General features: G+C 39.2%; 2 protein-coding genes across 4 annotated transcripts in view; one reads left to right on the top strand and one right to left on the bottom strand.

The window, feature by feature from the left end:
• WDR75 (WD repeat domain 75) overlaps nt 1-16053 on the bottom strand; it is a 45426-nt gene extending 29373 nt beyond the window's left edge. Inside the window, exons 1-4 of one of the 2 annotated variants that reach the window (XM_003133536.4) lie at nt 15782-16053; nt 11215-11344; nt 4208-4273; nt 2886-2976 (exon numbers count right to left, since the gene is read on the bottom strand). In XM_003133536.4, the coding sequence (XP_003133584.1) occupies nt 2886-2976; nt 4208-4273; nt 11215-11344; nt 15782-15867 (373 nt within the window). In that variant the 5' untranslated portion in view covers nt 15868-16053. Of the gene's footprint in view, nt 1-2885; nt 2977-4207; nt 4274-11214; nt 11345-15775 lie in introns of both variants that reach the window. The other variant, XM_021076080.1, reaches the window with a different exon arrangement.
• COL5A2 (collagen type V alpha 2 chain) overlaps nt 15976-17234 on the top strand; it is a 369276-nt gene continuing 368017 nt past the window's right edge. Inside the window, exon 1 of one of the 2 annotated variants that reach the window (XM_021074694.1) lies at nt 15976-16062. The gene's annotated coding sequence lies outside the window, so the exon portion shown is untranslated. The remainder of the gene's footprint in view (nt 16063-17234) is intronic. The other variant, XM_021074695.1, reaches the window with a different exon arrangement.

Below are 17234 nucleotides of genomic sequence, written 5' to 3'. Positions count from 1 at the left end.
GCTATTCCTCAAACATGCTGGCAATGCTCTTAGAATGTCCTTTTCCAATATAGCTGTATAACTTATTCTTCCTCTCAGGAGCATCTCTGACCCTATTTGGTATGTATTCTTCCCTTATTGCCTATTTCCTTCCCATTTTATTTTTCTCTAGAATACCTGCCATCTTTTTGGATTATGTGACTGATCTAGTCAGCTTACTGTTGGGATTATTGTCTGTTTTGTTCTTTGCAACTAGAACATTTGGCTCATGGTAGGTGTTTAATTAGCTGTTGAATGAATTAATTACAAGGAGTCAAGAAATGCCACCATAAAAAAATAATGTGCAAATAAAAGATTAACTTGTTTTTAAACTAGTGAAGGTTATTCCAATATGATTTATACAAATTTCTATTAGACACTCTGGCTTTGGACTGCGGAAAGAAGATGAAACAAATGAAGTAAGGATGTATATTTATATATATTTTGAGATTCCAATCACAGAGGATCTTTTCACATGCTGAGAGTCCACTATGTTCCAAGTACCGAAGACTTAACAATAGATCCCATCATGAATATAATTCAGATTAGAATAGAGCATCTGACGTTTACACAGATGACTCTAAAAGGCTAATGACTATGATCTTTACTTTAGATCTGTAGTTTCCTATACCAGCTTACACATTAGACTCAACTGGGCAAATATTTAAATAAACGAATAGGCCCCACCACAGAAAATCTTACTTTTTAGGTTCTTAGAGTGATTGTAATATGCAGTCAGTATTAAGAATCACTTGTTCCTGTGATATGGGTACAAAGTTTTGTTACTGTTCTTGGCAACTACCCTTCCAAATGAGAAATCATGTAGTTGAGTATGGGGAGTGGCTCCCAAACTAGATTCATGAGCAGAACCACCTGGGGAGACACGAAATGCAGATTCCTAGACCAAATCTCAGACCTAGTGAATCAACTGTCAGCCAGGAAATTAAAAAACTTGAATTTTCAGTAAGCATGTAGACAAAGAATTCACAATAATTCTATTTGTATATAAAACAGAACTTAAACATTGAAAACTATTATTGGAGTTCCCGTCGTGGCGTAGTAGTTAATGAATCCGACTAGGAATCATGAGGTTGCGGGTTTGGTCCCTGCCCTTGCTCAGTGGGTTGACGATCCGGCGTTGCTGTGAGCTGTGGTGTAGGTTGCAGACGCGGCTTGGATCCAGCGTTGCTGTGGCTCTGGCGTAGGCCGGGGGCTACAGCTCCGATTCGACCCCTAGCCTGGGAACCTCCATATGCTGCGGGAGTGGCCCAAAGAAATAGAAAAAAGACCAAAAAAAAAAAAAAAAAAAGATAAAACTATTATATTTAAAGTCATCTGGTAAGGCAACTTAATCATTTTAAGAAATATATTGTCAGGGAGTTCCCGTCATGGCTCAGTGGTTAATGAACCAACTAGGAACCATGAGGTTGTGGGTTTGATCCCTGGCCTTGCTCAGTGGGTTAAGGATCTGGCCCTGGAACATTTTCTGGAATGGCTCTTAGAGATGGTCTGTGGTTCACATAAGAAAACTGAACGTGTAGCTTTTATTCCTTCTTGCCTTCTTTTTTTTTTTTTTTGCCATTCTTGTGGCACGTGGAAGTTCTTGGGCCGAGGATCTGACCTGAGCCACAGCAGCGACAATGCTGGATCCTTAACTGCTAGGTCACCAGGGAACTTCATGTCACATATTTTGCTGGATAAAATAGTACTCATTAACAGAGTTGGTACCAAATTACTTTTAACTAAAAAAGATTTAGCTCTCAGAATTTTGACTATTCTCAAGTTACTTAAAAGTCCATCATATAACAATCTGCACATTTGTCTCAGCAAAACAAACAACAAAAAAATCCCAAAACAGAAGTTCCCGTTGTGGTGCAGCAGAAATGAATCTGACTAGGAACCATGAGATTGTGGGTTCGATCCCTGACCTTGCCCAGTGGGTTAAGGATCTGGTATTGCCGTGAGCTGTGGTGGAGGTCGCAGACGTAGCTCGGATCCTGCATGGCTGTGGCTGTGGTGTAGGCTGGCAGCTGTAGCTCTCATTTGAACGCCTAGCCTGGGAACCTCCACATGCCCTCAGTGCAGCCCTAAAAAAGCAAAAACAAATAAAAACAAAATCCCAAAACCCCAAACAAAAAGCCACTACCAAACTCCCCCACCCTAAACCAAAAAACTCCAAACCAGCACCAGCACCACTGTGGAAAGAATTCACTTAGCTAATGAGCTGTGAGCCAATCTAACTGACTGTCCAGTAACCAGTTTAAGGCTGCTTTATACTTTGAATTCTGGATACAACTATATCCAACACAGAGTGCAGTGGCTGAGGTCTGAGATTAGAAAAATTCTCTGGATATATCCTCCATGTCAATATGCTAATGTATTAAATTCACTGCTAAAGGACAATTATTTGTAATCACTGATGATTACATTTAGAATTCCTAAAATGCTCTGAAACATGGTAGTTTCGATGGAATATTGTTCCAATGATAATGACAGTATAATAACAGTAATTTAGCCACTCTATTAGTTCCTACTAGCCTGCTTTCTATACCATTTCCTACAGATTCAAAATCAACAAATGGATGTTTAATGATGAATAAAATGATAATGATGCCTCAGAATGACAGATTTAGTTCATTAGGAAGTCACATTGTAGAACGGCTTTAAACTTGGAGTCTATTATTGCAACCATGTAGTTTATCATTCCCTCATTACATATTTAAGAATATGTAATAATGTTGAAAGCAATAAACACCAACTCCAAAAACTGTTAACTTTAGACTAAAACCAAAATGTTACATTTGAGAAACTATAAAATGTGAAAAGAGCCATTCAGTGCTATATGAAACAAAGTAAATTTACTATACCTGGTTTTTCTTTATTTATTATAACAAAGACAGAATCCTCAGTATACGTAAGAGTAAAGAGGGCATGGAGTTTACATCCAACTATGAAAGTCTGAAAGATAAAAAGCAGCATATTAATAATTCATCTCCTGGTGCCTCTTCCATAACTTCCATAATGGGCAGGGATTTTTTTCCATCTATTTTGCTATACTGTCAACATCAGAAGAAAGGCTTTAGGAGACACGAAATATATTTTTGTTGAATAGACTTTCAAGCTAATTGTTATAGATCTGTTTTTTTTTTCCCCCCCAATGGTTGTATATAAAATTCTATTGAACATCAAATTATCACTAACAACAAGATTACATTCTGGAGTTCCCTTGTGGCACAGCAGGCTAAAGATCCAGCTTGGTATCTGCAGCAGTTTGGGTCACTGCTGTGGCATGGGTTTGATCCCTGGTCTGGGAATCTCCACATGCTGTGGGTGCAGCCAAAAAAAAAAGAAACTAAAAAAATTGAAAAGTATTACATTCGAGTATTACATTCTTTTCTATGAACAAGTTTTAAGAACTATATTCACCTGCCATTATTTCAACAAGAGATTCCTAAAGGTTAGACTGCTGGAGTAAAACATATTTATTCATTTTCAGTCTCATTCCCACTGACCATGTACAAAAGTACCTGTTTTTCACACTTTGCTGTATTTTTTTTCAATCTGCAGCTTGGCTAAACTGACAGGGAAAAACGTTGTGTTACGTCCTTTATGTTTAATTATTAATGGGCTTAAACCTCTTTTCACGTTTATTGGTTGTGTCTTGTTTTCTGTGTATTACGTATTCCTATTCTGTGTCAGTTTTTTTTCCCATTGGGTCATTAGCTTCTCTTTATTAGTTTTTGGCATTTTTTTTGCATACTGGTGATAATAACTCTTGTAAATATTTTCTTTCAGTTTCATTGCTTACTTTTTGGTTAGACTTTTAAAATTTTGTATAGATAAATTTATCTTTTCTTATACGGTTAGTGAATTTCATGACTTGCTTAGGAAGGCTATCTAAAAGATTAGGCCTTTCAATCCCACTGTCACTCAGTGGGTTAAGAACCCAACAGTGTCCACAAGGGTATGGTTTCCCATTCCCTGGCCTCACTCAGTGAGTTAAGGATCCAGTGTTGCCGCAAGCTGTGGCATAGGCCAGCAGTTGCAGCTCCAATTTGACCCTTAGCCTGAGAACTTCCATTTGCTGCAGGTGTGGCTATAAAAAGAAAAAACAACAGGAAACAATACGTCATTAAATTATGTTGACATTCTTGCTCAAATAATCAAAAGGGAAGCTTGATCCACGTACCTTTATCAGAATGCCATCTACATAGTCCCACAGTTTAATCGTGCCATCAAAGGAACAAGAATAGAGCTAAACGGGTAAAAATGGTACAAAAGTGATTTAAAAAAAGAACTATATTAAGATATCTAATTAAGTGCCAATATAGAAGGTATTGCTTGTTCATTAAGTCATTTTTAGCTATAAAGAGTAAGTTATTTACATTGTTTTTATGAAGTAAAAAAAAAAATCTTATCACAATTCTTTGCAGAAAGCAGATCCATCAATTTCAAGCTTTAAAACAAGGAAAAAAGTCAATCTTCTATCTTCAGGAGGGAGATGGGAAGGTATTGAGTTATGAAAAGCACCTAAGAGAGAGTTCTCATTGTGGCTCAGGGGGTTACCAATCCGACTAGTACCCACGAGGAGGCATGTTCAATACCTAGCCTCACTCAGTGGGTTAAGGATCTGGCATTGCCATGCACTATGGTGTAGGCTGGCAACTGCAGCTCCAATTTGACCCCTAGCCTGGGAACTTCCATTTGCTGCATGTGTGGCCTAAAAAAGCAGAAAAGAAAAGCACATAAGAGCTAACTGACATTTTCCGAGAACCCAGGCCTTTATTAGCAGAACTGCTTTCATCTTCCATGGGTATTAAGGAATGTTTCTCAAATGATATGAGGATGTCTTAAAAAAAATCCAACTCATCAAGGACCAATATTTTCATAAAATACAATCAAAGTTATGTACTTAGAGGCTATGGCTATGTCCAAGTGAGCTAAGGTTTTAGATACTCAATTTCTATACTTATCTTATTGCAAACCTATAACCAACACTTTATGACACTGGTCTGTTGATATATCCCAGTAACACCAGAAGGCCCATTTTTTTGTCCCAGTGGACTGAGTTTCACTAAGGTCACCCTAAATTTTCTTCGTTGATGTTATTGTGAAAGCACTTCACTCAATTTTGAGTTTTTTGAAAGGAAGATGGTGGAACAGGAGGATGTGGAACTCACCTCCCAACATGAACACACTGAAAATATATTTACACATCGATCCCTGGCCTTGCTCAGTGGGTTAAGGATCCGGCCTTGCTGTGGTGTATGTTGCAGATGTGGCTTGGATCTGGCATTGCTACAGCTGTGGCACAGGCCAGCAGCTACAGCTCCGATTAAATCCCTAGCCTGGGAACCTCCATATGCCACGGGTGCAGCCCTTGGAAAACAAACAAACAAAAAAACCAGAAAAAAAGAAGAAACATGCACCTCAATGTTCACAACAGCATTATTTTATAGCTAAGATATGGAAGCAGCACAATAGATGAATGGATAAAGATATGGGGGTGTGTGCATGCATACACACATTAAAGTAATAGAATATTACTTAGCCATAAAAAAGGATAATATTCTGTCATCTAAAACATAGATGGACCTAGGAATATTATACTTAGTGAAATAAGACAACAGCAAGATCCTGCTGTGGCACAGTGGAAATGAATCTGAATAGCATTCATGAGGATGCAGGTTCAATCCCTGGCCTTGCTCAGTGGGCTGGGGATCTGGCATGAGCTGTGGTGTAGGTCACAGATGTGGCTTGGATCCCACAGCACAGAGGGTCCTAAACAAGTTGAAACAAAACAGACCTACACCAAGACATACTGTAATAAAAACTGCAAAAGCTAAAGATAAGAATATTCTAAAGGCACTTAAATAAGCCCCTGTACAAAGAGTAAAAAAAGAAGAAAAAAATTTCTGTGAAAGTGATGATAACCATGATGAACAGCAAAAGGTTGAACATGGACATATAAAAGAGGACATCAAAAACATAAAATGTGGGGGAGGAGAGTAAGAAAATGTATATTTTTTTTCCCACCAGAGTGCCTTTGAGCCTATATGACTACCAGTCGAAGGCAAGCAGATAAAGGGAGTGGTTAACATACTTGAAAAACAGGGAAGCCAGAAATGAAAAACACAACAGATTCACAGAAACTAAAAAGAAGAGGATATATCTATAGCACAAAAGAAAATCATCAAACCACAAAAGGAAAAACAAAAAGAAGGGGACAAAGGAAAAACAGAGAATGAATGGGAAAGCAAGGCTTAACATGGTAATAAATACCTAACTGTCAATAATTACCTTAAATGTCAATGGGATGCTCCTATCAAAAGACAGAGAATGGCAGAATAGATTAAAAAAAACAAGAGCTTACAATATGCTGCCTACAAGAGACTCACCTTAGGGCACAGAGAGTATGGGGATAGAAAAAGATATTTCATGAGAATGGAAATGACAAGAAAGTGGGAGTTGCAATATTCATATCAGGTATCAGATTTCAAAACAAAGCCATAAAGAAAGAACACTATTTAATGATAAAAGAATCAATTCATGAAGAGGATATTATACTCACCAACATCTATGCCCCTAATATAGGAGCACCAAAATACATAAAACAAATTCTAAGAGACATATAAAGGAAAAATTGATGGGAATACAGTAACAGTAGGAGACTTTAACCCTCCACTGACATCAATGGACGGATCTTCTACCAAAAAAAAAATCAATAAGACAACATAGATCCTAAGTGACACAATAGAACAGTTATACTTCATTGAGTTTCAGGACATTACATCCAAAAAAAAAAAAAAAAACCCCAGAATACACATTCAAGTGCACAAGAACAGTCTCTATGACCACATACTAGGGCACAAAACAAGCTTCAACAAATAGGAGTATAAAAATTATTTCAAGCATCTTTTTTTTTGATCACAATGGCATGAAACCAGAAATCAACCACAGAAAGAGAAAGGATAAAAAAAAAACAGTTGCAGAGTTCCCGTCGTGGCGCAGTGGTTAACGAATCCGACTAGGAACCATGAGGTTGCGGGTTCGGTCCCTGCCCTTGCTCAGTGGGTTAACGATCCGGCGTTGCCGTGAGCTGTGGTGTAGGTTGCAGACGAGGCTCGGATCCCGCGTTGCTGTGGCTCTGGCGTAGGCTGGCGGCTACAGCTCCGATTAGACCCCTAGCCTGGGAACCTCCATATGCCGCGGGAGCGGCCCAAGAAATAGCAAAAAGACAAAAAAAACAAAAAAACAAAAAAAACAAAACAGTTGCATGGAGACTCAACAACACTCTAGTTAAAAAAACCAAGAAACAAACAAACAAAAAACCACCAATGGGTCAACAATAAAATCAAGAGAAAATTAAAAAATACCTTGGGACAGATAACATTGAAAACACAACCATACAAAATCTATGCTATGCAGCAAAGCAGTTCTCAGAAGGATGTTCATAATGATACATAACTTCCTCAAAAACAAAACCCAGGGAGTTCTCATCATGGCTCAGTGGAAACAAATCCAACTAGTATCCATGAGGATATGGGTTCAATTCCTGGCCTCATTCAGTGGGTCCAGGGTCTGGCATTGTGTGAGCTGTGGTGTAGGTCACTGATGTGGCTTGAATCCCATGTTGCTATGGCTGTATCCAGCAGCTGTAGCTCTGATTTGACCCCTAGCCTGGGAACTTCCATATACTGCTGGTGCAGCCCTAAAAAGAGAGGAAAACAAAAACAAAAACAAAAAACAAAGAGAAAAATCTCAAATAAACCACCTAACTGCCTCTTAGAAGAATTAGAAAAAAAGGGAATTCCCGTCATGGCGCAGCAGAAATGAATCCAAATAGGAACCATGAGGTTGCGGGTACTATCCTGGCCTCACTTCAGCGGGTTAAGGAACTGGCGCTGCTGTTAGCTGTGGTGAAGGTTGCAGACACAGCTTGGAACTGGTGCTGCTATAGCTGTGGCAAAGGCTGCACACCTAGTGTGGGAACCTCCATATACCCTGGATGCGGGCCTAAAAAACAAACAAAAAAAAAAAAGAAAAAAAAAAGAATTAGACAAAAAGAATAAAACTTAAAGTGAGCAGAAGGAAGGAAGTAGTAATAAAAGGAAATGAATGAAATAAAAATTTAAAAAACAATAGAAAGAAATAATAAAACCAAGAGCTGCTTTTCTGAAAGGGTAAACAAGGTTAACAAACTTCTGGCCAGGCTCACCAAGAAAAGTGAGAGAACCCAAATAAACAAAGTAAGAAATGAAAAAGGAGAAACAACAACCAACACCACAGAAACACAGAAAACCCTAAGTGAATACTGTGAACAATTGTATGCCAACAAACAACCTAGAGAAATAGGCGAGTTTCTAGAAACATACAGCCCACCAAAACTGACTCAAGAAGAAATAGATGACTAGACTGATCACTAGAAGTGAAACAAATTCAAAATCCATTCAAGACGAAAACTCTTAGCAAAGTATGTATAGAGGGAACGTACCTGAATATAATAAAAGCTATCTATGGCAAACCTATAGCCAATGTAATACTCAATGGTGAAAAGGTAAAAAGCCTTCCTGCTAAAATCTAGAACAAGACAGGGATGCCCACTATCATCTCTTCTATTTGACATTATATTGGAAGTACTGGCCACAGCAAAAAAAAAAAAAAAAAAAAAAAAAAAAAGCAATAAAAGGTATCGAAATTGGAGGAGAAGAGATAAAACTGTCATTACATGTAGATTACATGATATTATATATAGCAAACCCTAAAGACTCCACACAAAAATGATATGAATTGATAAATGATTTCAGCAGAGCGGCAGGACACAGGGTTAATATACAGAAATCTGCTGCATTTCTTTAAACTAATAATGAAATATCGGAAAGGGATTAGAAACTGAAAATGATTTAAATAAGTGGAAAGATATTCCATGCTCTTGAATTAGAAGAAATAATATTGTTAAAATGGCCCTACCACCCAAAGCAATCTATAGATTTAATGTGATTCCTATCAAATTACCCATGACTTTTTTTCACAGAGCTAGAATAAATAATTCTAAAATTTATATCAGATAATAAAAAACTCAGAATTGCCAATGCAATCCTGAAGGAAAAGAACAAAGCCAACTCTCCCAAACTTCTGACTATACTACAAAGCGAAAGGAATCAAAATAGCATGGTACTAGCCCCAAAACAGACATACAGATCAATGGAACAAAAGAGAGAGGCAGACATAAACCCACACACCTATGATCAATTAATCTCTGACAAAGGAGGCAAGAATTTATACTTCTTCAACAAGTGGTGTTGGGAAAGCTGGACAGCCACAGGGAAATCAATAAAGTAAGAACATACCTTCTCACTATACACAAAAATAAACTCAAGGAGTTCCTGCTGTGGCTCAGCGGAAATGAACCCAACTAGTATCTATGAGGATGCAGGTTCTATCCCTGGCCTTGCTTTGGTGGTTAAGGATCTGGCATTGCCATGATCTGCAATATAGGTCACAGATATGGCTTGTATCTGGTGTGGCTGTGTAGGCTGGTAGCTGCAGCTCCGATTTAATTCCTAGCTTGGGAATTTCCATATGCTGTAGGTGCCGCCCTAAAAAGAAACAAACAAATAAACAAAAAACAAAATGCACACACATTAAACCAAAAAAACCTCAAAATGTCCTAAAGACTTAGACACCATAAAACTCCTAGAAAAGATCATAGGCAAAACATTCTTTGACTTGAATGGTTTCCCAAGGTCAATCTCCCAAGGCAACAGAAATAAAAACAAGCAGATGGGACCCAATGAAATTTATAAGCTTTTGTATAGGAAACCATAAATGAAACAAAAAGACAACAGAATGGGAGAAAACATTTGCAAGTGTTGGGACTGAAAAGGGCTTAATTTCCAAAATATACAAACAGCCCATATAACTCAACAACAACAAAAATAAACAAACAATCCAACTGAAAAGTGGGCAGAAAACCTAAACAGTCATTTCTTCTAAGAAATACAAATGGCCAAAAGGCACATGAAGAAGTGCTCAATATTGCTAATTATTAGAGAAATACAAATCAAAACTATAATGAGGTACCACCTCACATAAGTTAGAGTGGCCATCATTAAAAAGGTCTAAAAATAACAAATGCTGGAGAGGGTGTGGAAAAAAGAGAACCCTCCTAACACTGTTGGTAAGAATTCGAGTTGGTGTAGCCACTATGGAAAACAGTATAGAAGCTCCTCAAAACACTAAGCATAGATTTACCATATGACCCAGCAATCCCACTCCTAGGCATATATCCAGAGAACTGTAATTCAAAAAGATACATGCACCCCTATGTTCACAGCAGCACTATTCACAATAGACAAGTCATGGAAACAACCCAAATGTCCACTGACAGATGAATGGATAAATATGTGGTACATATTATATATACAACAGAATAAAAAAAACGAAATAATGACATTTGCAGCAATATGGATGCAACTAGAGCTTATCATACCAAGTGAAATAAGTCAGAAAGAGAAAGACAAATATCACATCATATCACCTATATGTGGAATCTAAAATATGACAGAACCTGTCTATGAAACAGAGACTCACCGACAAAGAGAACAGACTTGTGGTTGCCAAGGGGGAAGGGGCTGGAGAAGGGAGGGAATGGGAGGCTGGGGTTGGCAAATGTAAGCTATCATACATGGAGGGCTATGATAAGCCCTTATACAACAAAGTCCTACAGTAAGCACAGAGAATTATATTCAACATCCTATGATAAACCATAATGGAAAAGAATAATTTCAAAAAAGTGCATAAAAAAGAAAAAATGTATATATATAACTGAATCACTTTGCTGTACAGCAGAAATTAACATACTGTAAAACAACTATACTTCAATGAAAAAAAGATTTCATTTAACTGTGCCAAATCCCGAATTTCAGAAACTCATACAAAAAAGAACCCCCTTTTTCAAGTAATATCTATTAGCATCTTGTGAACAAATGGTTCACAGAATATATTGTGAACAATATAGTTCTAGGCAGTGACCCTATTTTAATAATTAAAAATAAGTGAAAGTATCTTGAATCAGAAATCAAAATAGGATTTCCCTGATCATAACCTAGAAAGCTTCCCAGCCAAATTCAATTCAAATTTTTCTGGCAACAATAAAACCAAAATTAAAATACTCAATTGTAAACTGTTTAACACCTGTAGATGGTTGCTGGGGTTGAGCTGGATTCCAGTTACCAGATTTCTATGCCCTTGCAAAATGTGTACACATTCTTCTGTAGCTGTGCTAAAAACTTTGATAAAGTCTCCAGAGACACAGAAGATATACCTGTAAATAAGAAAAATAAATTTCACATACTATATAATCTTTTTACTGTACATAAAAAAACCTCTAACATGCAACATAAATTTCATTAAAAATAATAGTTTAAGAACTATACATTCAAATTGTGCTGCTTAAATTTATAGGGATATTTAAGATGTTTGTTTAATCAACTCTAAAAAGTAAATCAATGATGCCAAAGTCACATCTCTGACCTATTCCAGGGGCAGAGGAAATCATCCTGCATAAACAGCCAACTTAACCAAGTTGTTTGTTCACTAACAGATGCAGAATGTGCTAGGCATTCTCTCAGCTATTATTACGCAGTGGTTTTGCTAACAGCAGTGTCCTCCCCTGTTCTCCAACTCTCCATCATTCACTCGGAGTATCAGCTTACAAATGCTAAGTCAAAGATCCTGTCTCAGTGAGGTCTCCTACATAGCAAAGTACAAAAACTTTAGGACAATTCTTTTTCTTATTGTTGAAATGCTGGTTTTGCTTTTGCTTTTCTGGATTAGTGGCTTTCTTCCATATAGCAGAGGCTACCAAATTATTAACTGTGTTTAAGCTGGGGTGGGGTGATAAATTTGGCTTTTTTCATAATATAACCATAAGACGAAACTCAAAACTGCAAATCTAGAATCTCTCAAAAAATGTTTGCTCTCTGCTTAATACACCTGACAATGTACACATCCACCACAGTGCTTTCCCATACACCGTAGAAGGTACTAACTACAGAATCCTTAGACTGGACCTCTTCTCTGTGTTCCCCAAGTACTCCAGCATGATTTGATCAGGCATTTTCAAACTGCGTTGAAATTCCTCATTTATATAAATATCTATCTCCCTTATCTGGCCATAAACTCCTATACGGCAGAGGCCCTATTTATCTTTGATTACCAATGTCCAAACCAGTTTGTTAAAAAGAACCTGCCCAAGCTTCAAAGGTTTTATAAACTACTTAGATAAAATGAACCAGTAAAAACATTATTACAAGGAAGTTCCCTGGTGGTCTAGTGGTTAGGACTTAGCACTTTTACCACTGTGGCCCAGGTTTGATCCTTGATCTGGGAACTGAGATGCCACATCATGCTGCTGCATACTGTGGCCAAAAAGAAAAAAAAAGAAAAAAGAAAAATTAAAAAAACACTCTATTGGAGTTCCTGTTGTGGTGCAGTGGTTAACGAATCCGACTAGGAACCATTAGGTTGTGGGTTCGGTCCCTGCCCTTGCTCAGTGGGTTAAGGATCTGGCGTTGCCCTGAGCTGTGGTGTAGGTTGCAGTTGCGGCTCGGATCCCATGTTGCTGTGTCTCTGGCGCAGGCCGGTGGCTGCAGCTCCGATTGGACCCCTAGCCTGGGAATCTCCATATGCTGAGGGAGCAGCCCAAGAAATAGCAAAAAGACCAAAAAAACAAAAACAAAAACAACTCTATTACAAAATAACCAGAGGTTAAGTCCTCTAATGCTGACCAGGGTTGCTACTACCCTATTTTATAATTTCTAAGACTCTTAATTTTTCATATGTTCATCTTATAAGTGTGTAACCAGGAGGCATGGTTGTGTTCAACTGTTTAATAAGATCAACAAAGTACAAGCAACAAAGCAGCCACGGTATGTGGACTCCCCTTTGGCTGGATCCTCCTCTTCATTCCCTCAAGTTCTTACCATCTCCACCTGGACTACTCTTAAGGGCTTCTTACAGTCTCCAGGTGTGGTCCTTCAATTTACCTTTCATACTCATGAGACTAATTTGACAAACTTGACCATATTACTTCCTTAAACAAAGATTAAATTAAATTAAAACCCTTCAATGTTTTCTCACTGCATTCAGGATATGATCCAACTTCCTAAGACAGACTCCAGTCTGACTGGAACTACTTTTTCACTTGAACAATGTGTTAAGTGGTCCACAACAACACCCTCACTCCCACCCATTAGCATTAACAGATCTTTTAGGCAGTGCTTTATGGAGATGGTGGTGGGTGAGGGTAGTGTTTGCCAAGAAAACTCCCCCTAATTAAGGCTACCTCAGAGGAAAGTAACTTCCTTACTCCTTGGCAGAGAATAATGACTTTGCCTGAATGCAACCCCCCACTCCCACCCCTCAATACTCACCATGCCTTTGCACATTCTGCCTTTATTTAGGAACCCTTTCTTTCTGGCTACTACTTGAAGATTCAGCTCAGGGTTCTTTCCACTGGAAGCCTTCCCTCATCTTCTCATTCCAGATCAGTGCCAGTCACATGTGAGGGACTTAGCTCTGTAACAGCACTTTCCACATACAGGCCTTCCCTATCAGACTGCTACCTAACACCTGCTATGTTTACCTGGTGATTTTACAGGTACTTTAAAGTCTACAGGCCCAGTATGAATCCAACAACTTCTTGTTAATCCTGATTGTTAAATTACTCCAAAACTCTGTCTTTTTTCTTCATCTTCAATATTATCTTAGTTCTGGGCAAAGCCATTTCTTGCTCAGATGCCTGCATTAGCCTTATAAGCCTTGGTCTATAATCATCTAGACTTTTCTCTCATCACTTCCCTTTACTGTATGCTATAAGTATACAGACCTTACACACATGACAACCCTCCCCCAACCCCAATTTCAAGTTGCTCACTTCGCATGATGCCCTCCTCCAATACCATGGAAGGGGCAAACTCCTGTTAATTTTTAAAGATCCTGCAGCGTGAGGGAAACTTCACTGTGTAATGCCTTCTATGCCATCACTGTACCTTTAAATATATTAGCCTACCCGCCTCTCATCTTTCACTGCGTATTATATAGTTTTACACAGTTTTCAGATTAATATTCTTGAGGAAACACAGTCATATTACCCTCCTCCCCCAACACCTTATTAAAAAATGCTCTCTTCGGACCAAACAACAACAAAGAACTGACTCTATGTTCCTTTTCCAATCTTTTTTCCCACTAACCTTCTTCATATACCATGCCTACTAACAGTATCTTAGCTCTTTGTTTATACTGTCCGTGTATCTGGAATGCCTTCCATGCATATCCCCTAGTCAAATACCACACACCTGCCTACATCTAGCCTAGATATTACTTTCTCATCAACCTGCTCCATCCTTCTAGTTTGAAGTGCTGTTTCTCATGGGCTCTCAAAGTGCCACAATGTATGAAACATCTGAGTATTTTCTTTTCCTCACTAGACTGAAAGCTCTGTAAGGTAGGATCAATAGTGGACTTATTTTACTTTTGTCACCTCAGCTTTTTTTTAAATTATGTAGCTGATAAATACTTAAAAACAAACTGTAGACCTTAGCAAATGAGATACAATAGATCCCAATATAATGAATAAGGTGTAGAAAACAGTACACTGGAGGAAGAAACTGGATATAAGTTCAAAGTGGTAGAACTCTAGCAATCTCTTGAAGCTTCAGTTTCTTTCTTTGATTCACAAGTATCAACGAAGCCCTCTTTATTGTAAAGACCAGGGATTCCTTTTTTTTGGCCACTAAGCTAATTTATGAAAGCTCCTTCAGTCACTCATGCATGCATTCAGTAGCTATCTGCTAAAGACCCATAAACAAGATATTGTGGCCATACAAACCTTCACAGACCACTATCTCTACTTTTCTAAAATAGAAAGGGTTTTAATTATCCATCACTGACTGAAAATCTCATTTTGTCACTTATAGATGACGCTGACAATACAGCAGTAATAATAATGACAGCTGACTTACATTGAACCATTAAGTGCCAGGCACTGTTCGATGCGCTAAGTATTTAGGCACTTAATCCTCTCAACAACCTTATGAGATGGATTACCAAATACTCCCGTTTTATAGAGGCAACTGAGGCAGAGATTAAGAACCTGCAGAGGCACAGAATAGATGAACCGGGTTTCGAACCCGCTAGTTTAGCATCCAGCTACACTGAACTCCTGATGAAGGGGACCAGGGCTTAAACATGCTTTTATCCCACACAGAATCTAATATTTTCCACGCAAAGCTCCAAAAAGGTGACCAGAATGGTTTTTTAGGGGGTAGGATATGTGGAGAACTCCCAATAATTAATCGTTCAGGAATTCCAAATCATGATTCGGTCCCAAAAAGGGATACTCATGGTACTGCAAGAACAGCGGCATACATATTTTGTACCTGGATCATTTTCCAGCCGCCCCAACGACCAGCCGATTCTAGACACGTGGGTCCGCTCCCGGGGGCCCCTCAATTTACCTGCAGATCTGGAGAGGGAGAAGCGCGCGCGCCCCAGTCTGCAGTGCCACTGGACTAACAGGTATCTCATTCCTCTTAACAGCTACCGGCTCCTCCTGGGGCCTGGAGTGCTCCGGGCGCGCCCCTTCCCGAGACCAGAACCGCCAGCCCGGACGCGCCGGATAGTTCTTCCTCTCCCCCCCGCTCCCAGGTGGTGGACTCAACGCCCCTCAGCCTGGCGGCAAAGCGCGGCGCACCCATACTTAGAATCCGCAGAGAACACCGCTCTCCTGAAGTTCAATTCGCTGCCGCCACAGCGAACCACGCGGAGACTCTCTTCTGCCACCATCTTCGCGCAAGCGCAGGCCCCGCCCCGAGCTTCCTGGACGGAAGCCGGTTGACAGGGCGTTTGTCCCGCCTACAGACTCCCACTCGGGGCTCTTCTAGGCCTCAGTCTCTATGGTAACTCTTTATGGTAAGACCCTGCGCCTGCAGGGCCATCTTTCGTTTGGGCAACCGCTCATTAGGACGCCTGTGAAGAAAGGTAAAAGTGAAATGTAGTCAAAGACGCAATGCATTTATGTTAGATTCTCCTAAAATTTTATTTAGTACAGATAACTTTCTCTCTGGATTTATCAGTCTGACTATAGCTTCTTCCGCTGAAAGGGAAAGGTGAACCAAACTGTGTCACGTGACCACCGGTCCTTTCCCATCCTCGCCGAGCTTCCCCTTTTTCTGAATCGGGCGCTTCGTGATGACGCCTGCCTTGTGAGCCAAAAGCTTTCTTGGTCTCACGGTTGAGTTCTTGGGTGGGGAGGTAGAATTCTCTACAGTTGTTTGTTTCTCTCATTAGCAGTCTCTTTGCCCTATTCCTCTAAGCGTAGCTCACGTTCCTACAGAATCTTCGCAGCTGCAGAGCCTTGCCTTTTCCTTTGGACATCTAGCTCCTCCGGGATTCTGGTTCTTATTTTTCTCCCCGGTCGGCCGATCTGACATTCCACTCTATCCTGGCCAAATTCCGTGGTTTTAGCTTCCGAAGCCCTGAATGCTGAGAAAGTTAATGTCTCCACATCCGTTTCTTTTTTATAAACGTATGTGTATCATTTTTGTTGTTCCTGTATATTAAGGGGTGCTCATTTTCATTCATTAATTTAAACATTTACCAATGCCCTCTGTACTGGCTCCCTACCACTCCTAAAGGTGAAGAGCCACTGTCAGCGTCACCTTAACAGGAACAGGAGATCTGCCTTGTACGTGGATCTCCTTAGTCTTTCTGGAGGCAAATAATTATTGAGAACCTTCTACATGTGAGACACAGTGCAAGACAAATGTGATCCCTGCCTTATTACCTTCAATGGGAGAGAGAGACAATAAAAATGTTTAATGTGACAATCACAATTTGTGTGCTGAAGAAAATAAAACAGTAATATGAAAGGCCAGTTTCCGAGGCGGTTTAGGCTTAACCTAATGAATATGTGTTTGTTAAGGTAGTGCACGTTAAAAAACAGTATTTTTAAAATGCAACGTTAATACAAATTTGATATAAAATAATTCAGTGCAGAAGTAGAATGGTCTTGGTCCATCCTACACCCCATGAATATCTCTTAACCATTAAAGGTTTGGCGTGTATGTTTCCTGATGTTTTTCTAAGCGTATATACACCTTAACATTATTCTTGAATGTAAGGCACCATGTATCCCTTTTCCCCCTCTATAA

Source organism: Sus scrofa, chromosome 15, assembly GCF_000003025.6.
Source record: "Sus scrofa isolate TJ Tabasco breed Duroc chromosome 15, Sscrofa11.1, whole genome shotgun sequence".
In the NCBI taxonomy this organism is placed as follows: Eukaryota; Metazoa; Chordata; class Mammalia; order Artiodactyla; family Suidae; genus Sus; species Sus scrofa.
Note: the sequence above shows the minus strand (reverse complement) of the source record. Positions and strands in the feature narration are given on the sequence as shown.